The following is a 4936-nucleotide window of genomic DNA, read 5'->3' as shown; positions in this document are numbered from 1 at the left end:
GGGAGAGGCGGCGGCCGCAGCCCACACAGCCTACCCACCGGGCCCACGCACACCAGCCGGCTGCACACACTGCACTTGGAGCCGAGGACCAGGAACCTGTCCTTGTCTGAGGTGAACGGGTCCTTCAGGACGTAACTCTCCTCCAGGAGGCTGCAGGACAGTGCGCGACGCCGAGGTCAGAACGGCCGCAGCCTCTGCCGAGGGCAGCCTGGCAGCGGCTCGGAACGGACCTCCCCAGAGCCCGCACACCTGGGTGGGTTCATGAGCGGAGGGGCCAGTCCCCCGTGCCCCCGAGTGGGAGCAGAAAGGCAAGCCGCGGGCAGCGGGCTGGAACCCGTGTTACAGCCGCGGCGGGGGGACCGCTGCCGCAGCCCGGGCCCGACCGCTCTCCACCCGCTGGGACGCGCAGGGAGCGCCGCCTCCGTCTCGGCGCTCCGGGCCTGCCGCACCACGCAGGGAGAACCGCGGCGCCTTACACCCTGCCCACGGCGCTGGCCGCACGCGCACATCGCACACCCACAGGTCCTGCGAGGACACCCCGGGCTCTGAGCCCACCCGGAAGCAGCCTTGGCGCCTGCCACCGGGCCCATGGCCGCGGCGCACCGGAGGGCAGCGTCCGGCCGGCCTCCCCACAGCGCGGCCTCCGGCGAGGGGCACCTCAGAGGTCAAGACCAGGCCCCAGGGCGCAGCGGCTGGCGCAAGGCTGATTCCGGGCAGATCCACTGGGAGCTGGACCCGAGGGCTCAGTCCCCTCAGAGCGAGACGGCAGGAAGGCCCCCCACTGAGAAGCTCCGCGGAGGAAGCGGGACGAGCGGCGGCGTGGCCCAGCCCCCACGGAAGAGGCCGCGGCGGACCCCGCCCAGGGCTGGAGCGGCCGCGGCGGGAAGCACGGGGCCCCCGGCCGGCCGCCGCAGCACGTGCTGCTCCCCGCGAGGAGCGCGGACCTAGGGGCCCAGGGCTTCTGGAGGAGCCTTGCCCCGCGCCTCGGCAGTCACTCCTGCAGCGTCCAGACCAGGCGCGGTGGGGCCACGACGCGACACCGCAGCCACCGCCACACCGGGCCCGGCGCCCCCCCCCCCCCAGCCCGGCCCGGCGCGCGGGAAGCCGGAGGACTCACACGACGGCGCGGGCGTCGGGGGGCGTCGGCCCCACGTAGCTGTAGGGAGCGGTCAGCGCGCAGAGCCGGCACGAAAACACGCCCGGGGCACGGCGGCCCGCCTCCGCCTCCATCTGCGGGCTCCGGAGAGCGGCAGGTCCCCGTCAGGACCCAGAGCCAGCGGTCCCCGAGCCGCCCCGGCAAGCTCCCGAGCCGCGGGCCGACGGCGCCCCTTGCACACCAGGCCCGCCAAGGTCACGGCGGGCGCGGCCAACGCCCACAGCAGCGGCGACGAGTCAGGGCCGGCCCGGGCCTCGAGCCGGCGGGCCCCTTGCCGGCCACGCGCGCCCGACGGCGGCCGGCACCGCTCGCTCGCCGCGACAGCCCGGGCGGCTCCTCAGGGTCCTCCGCGCTGCCCGACGGGCACCGCCTCGCTTTCACTCCCGCTGCTCCGCTCCCCTCGGCCCCACGCCCGAAGCGCCCTGCGGCGGCGCGAGCGGCGTCTCTGACGTGGGCGCTCTGAGGAGGCCGAGGCCTGTCAGCCCGTCTGTCCGCAGCGCTCCTCTTGCCGCCTGCCCGGCTGCCGTCCGCGAAGCGTCTGACCTGTGCCGGGCGCTCGCGCGACGTTCGGGACAAGGCCTGACGGCGGCACGTCACGCTGCTCTCGGGCCCGACCCCGGCGACAGCGGGGCTTCCGGCCGCGAGCGCGCGCACTCGCAGGCCGTCCCTCCGGGCCCGCCCCGGGCTCCGCCGCTCTCCCTCGCCCTCTCCCGGGGCTTCTGGCCGGGAACGGCCGAAGGACGCGCCCTCAGCGGCCCTCTTCCACCGCGGTGTCACCCGCGACCCTCCGCCGGAGCCTCAGTTCGCTGGACGGCCGCGCACCTCCCGGGCTGCCCCAGGACCTTGGCAACCTGGGCTCCTCAGCATCTACCGCCCAACCGCGGGCAACACCGGCCCGCAACGCCATCTGGACGCGCCGCCAGGAACGACACGGCCTACGACCCGAGGCGCCTGCGCGACTCCGCCTCCCGGCGACTACGTACAGCGCAGGCGCGAGACCGCCCCCAACCCTCCGTGGGGCTTCCTGGAGGACTTCCGCCTCTACAAAATAGACGTCCTCCTCTGCGACGCTGGGGCGAAAAGGGAAGGTCACGCCCTCCTCCTGGCTGAGCAGTACCCCTGGACCGGCTCTGATGGCTGTTCTGAGGCTCTCCGATGCTTCTTGGATTTTCCACCCGCCTTCGAAGAATACAGGCGGCCGGAGGGCGTCCAGCATCGTCTCGCTATACACATGCCTGGACTGGAGCGCCCTGAACCTAGATCCCTAATTCCCTGTCCCCACACCCCCCTTGAAAGGTGAGTCCCGGTCCCCCAAGCGTGAGCCAGCGCCACAGGCAAGAGTGTCAGTGTCCATCCCAGGCAGCAGACAAGATAGGATCAAACGGAGCCCTGTCCTTCTCCGTGGACACGGTAAAGCGGTGTGCACTTCGAACATGTCGATGTGCTGCTCCCAGTGTGGCTTGTGACGCCAGTGGTGATCTGAGCCCCAACGATCCGGCCCTCCGGAGCCTGCCCAGCTTCAGCTTCCATAGGGCCTTGGGCCCACGGGGTCCCGTACCCCAGTCTCAGACCCGCTCTATCCTCGTGCCTCCCCAACGTGCCCGTCTCCAAGCCCCTCTGCTCCTATGTATGCCAAGTACTGTGCGACCCCTGAGCCCCCAGGCTTGGGGACTCGGCCTTTTTCCTTTGAGCAATTGAGAATTAAGGAAGATACAAGACATTTCTGGGAGTAACACCAATTCCGGGACGTGTACCTCAGGGAGCACTGAGGAAACACTGTGATTTTCTTACTAGCAGATAGGACCTCTGGGTGCTTCCAGCAAGAGCATTCCTTGGATCACAGCCACGGTTATATACTGCGGACTTTATTTTCTGTGTCTGCCCAAAGATGGACCATCTGGATGAAGCTTTTCATGTATGACCTATAACCACTCAGATACATGACCTCGTCTCTAGAATACTCTTCAAGCCCTACACAAGTTAGGAGATGGACTACAAGAGCTACGGGAAATACTGAAAGAGCAAATCATGGTATTTGGCAGAAAATAAAGTTAATTTTGAATTTGAGCTCTCTACCACTTTAATATAAGAAGAAAACCAAAGGATTGGCAATATCTCAAAATATTTTTTATATGGTTTCCCAAGAAACCACATATTTAGAGATAAAAAGAGAAGGACATGGGGGTGGCTCAGTCAGTTAGGCTCTGTCTTTCCACTTAGGTCATGATCCATCCTGGGATCTAGGCCTGCTTCCTGCTCCATGCTCAACAGGGATTCTGCTTCTCCCTCTGCCCCTTCTCTCTCTCTCTCTCTCCCTCTCTCTCTTTCAAATCAATAATATCCTAAAAAAGAAAAGAAAATCCAAATCTGACTTTCAGGCACTCTTGTGTAAGTGGCATGGAAAGCGCATGTGCGTGTCTGTGAGCCATTCCAGCACAGCTCAGGACCACAGGGCCACTGAGTGAGTAACAAGGGCTTGGGACAAAGTTGTTCCCAGCTTATTGGGTTGTCCCCCTTCACTGGCTCTCCATGGGGAAGGCAGGATCCACCCGTACATACACCCCTCACGCAGAAATCATGGCAAGTCTCACAAGAGAAATCTCACATTTAATTCCAATAAAGCTTAAAGTGGCATCTACATAAATGAACATGCTTCTGAGCAGAACTGTAAGAGTTGTGAGCCATATTGCTCTTAAACAATAAACCACATATTCTTTATTATTCTGCAATAATCCACCGTGCTGTAAATTACCCAAAGCCCAAGACCTGGATGGACAAATTCTTACAGTCAATATAGAGAACACTTACTATCTTTCGGTGTGAACCCACTCCTCCCCTAAAACACACATACACACAAACACACACACCTTTCTATTGTTGAAAAAAATTCATGTCTAATGGCCGGAAAAAGTTACTACATTTCACAGCATTAACTAGCAGTAGCCCTCAGGAGTAGATGGGAAGCTCAGTCTTCTGACCCTCAGGTCCCATCACTAGAATCAAAAGCAAAAAGACAGATCCTGATCTTGGCACAAGGTTCCTCCAGCCCTGGCCCAGCTGGATGGGTGGGGGGGTGACATGGGGGGGTGGAGAAGGCAAGGGGCTGAGAGGGGTTTCCCAGCTCTGCTCTGCAAGGAGATCCCCCCAGAGTGACTGAGGGACCCACAAACTACTGACACCCAGCCCCGGAGGATAGTCGCAGAATGAAAATGCTCTACCCTAGGGAAGTAGAGTGGGGACGGTTTAGAGCTCCCACCCAACTCCAGGTCTCTACTACTCTAAACATCTATGGACTCCAAGGACACCGAGTTCCCTCTAAAGGGAAATCAGCTCTGGGCTCCCATGTTGCAGACATGCCCTGAACCCCAAGACTCAGGAATAGAGGCCAAAGGTGGAGACACTTCTGAATGTAGGGGTGTGCATTTTGCAGGACATGAGAGGAGAGCACTGCTGAGCCATTGGACATTCCTTACATCTGGAGAACAAGCATCTAGGGGGACTCTTGCCTGTGAGTCTTGACCCTGTCAATCATCACACAACAAGATAAACCATTTTCTTCCCATTGATGTTTCTGGTCTTCAGCCCCAGATACCGCTGGCTCTTCTTCTCTGGCTGCCCATATACCATGTTGACAAAGAAGTCTGGTTCGTCTTTGTCCCTGGGTTGGAAAGTCAGAAACCTATATATTGCTCTTAGCTTGTGACACAGATAGGTCATTGCTTCTGCTTCCTCTGATGGTTCCTCATACACGGGCTGCTTCATTTTCTCATAGGTAGACAA

At 61.3% G+C, this 4936-nt stretch overlaps 1 protein-coding gene across 4 annotated transcripts in view; it reads right to left on the bottom strand.

The window, feature by feature from the left end:
- CDPF1 (cysteine rich DPF motif domain containing 1) overlaps positions 1–2070 on the bottom strand; it is a 5594-nt gene extending 3524 nt beyond the window's left edge. For 2 of the 4 annotated variants that reach the window (XR_004385642.1, XM_032882772.1), the window contains exons 1-2: positions 1118–1269; positions 35–150 (exon numbers count right to left, since the gene is read on the bottom strand). Coding sequence is in view for 3 of the 4 variants with exons in the window: in XM_032882772.1 (XP_032738663.1) it covers positions 35–150; positions 1118–1230 (229 nt within the window). In the remaining variant the exon portion in view is untranslated. Of the gene's footprint in view, positions 1–34; positions 151–1117; positions 1273–1998 lie in introns of those variants that run through there. The other 2 variants (XM_032882773.1, XM_032882774.1) reach the window with 2 other exon arrangements.
- Between the last annotated feature and the right edge of the window lie 2866 nt (positions 2071–4936).

This window comes from Lontra canadensis, unplaced genomic scaffold, assembly GCF_010015895.1.
Source record: "Lontra canadensis isolate GAN:19392208 unplaced genomic scaffold, GSC_riverotter_1.0 scaffold84, whole genome shotgun sequence".
Lineage (NCBI taxonomy): Eukaryota > Metazoa > Chordata > Mammalia > Carnivora > Mustelidae > Lontra > Lontra canadensis.
Note: the sequence above shows the minus strand (reverse complement) of the source record. Positions and strands in the feature narration are given on the sequence as shown.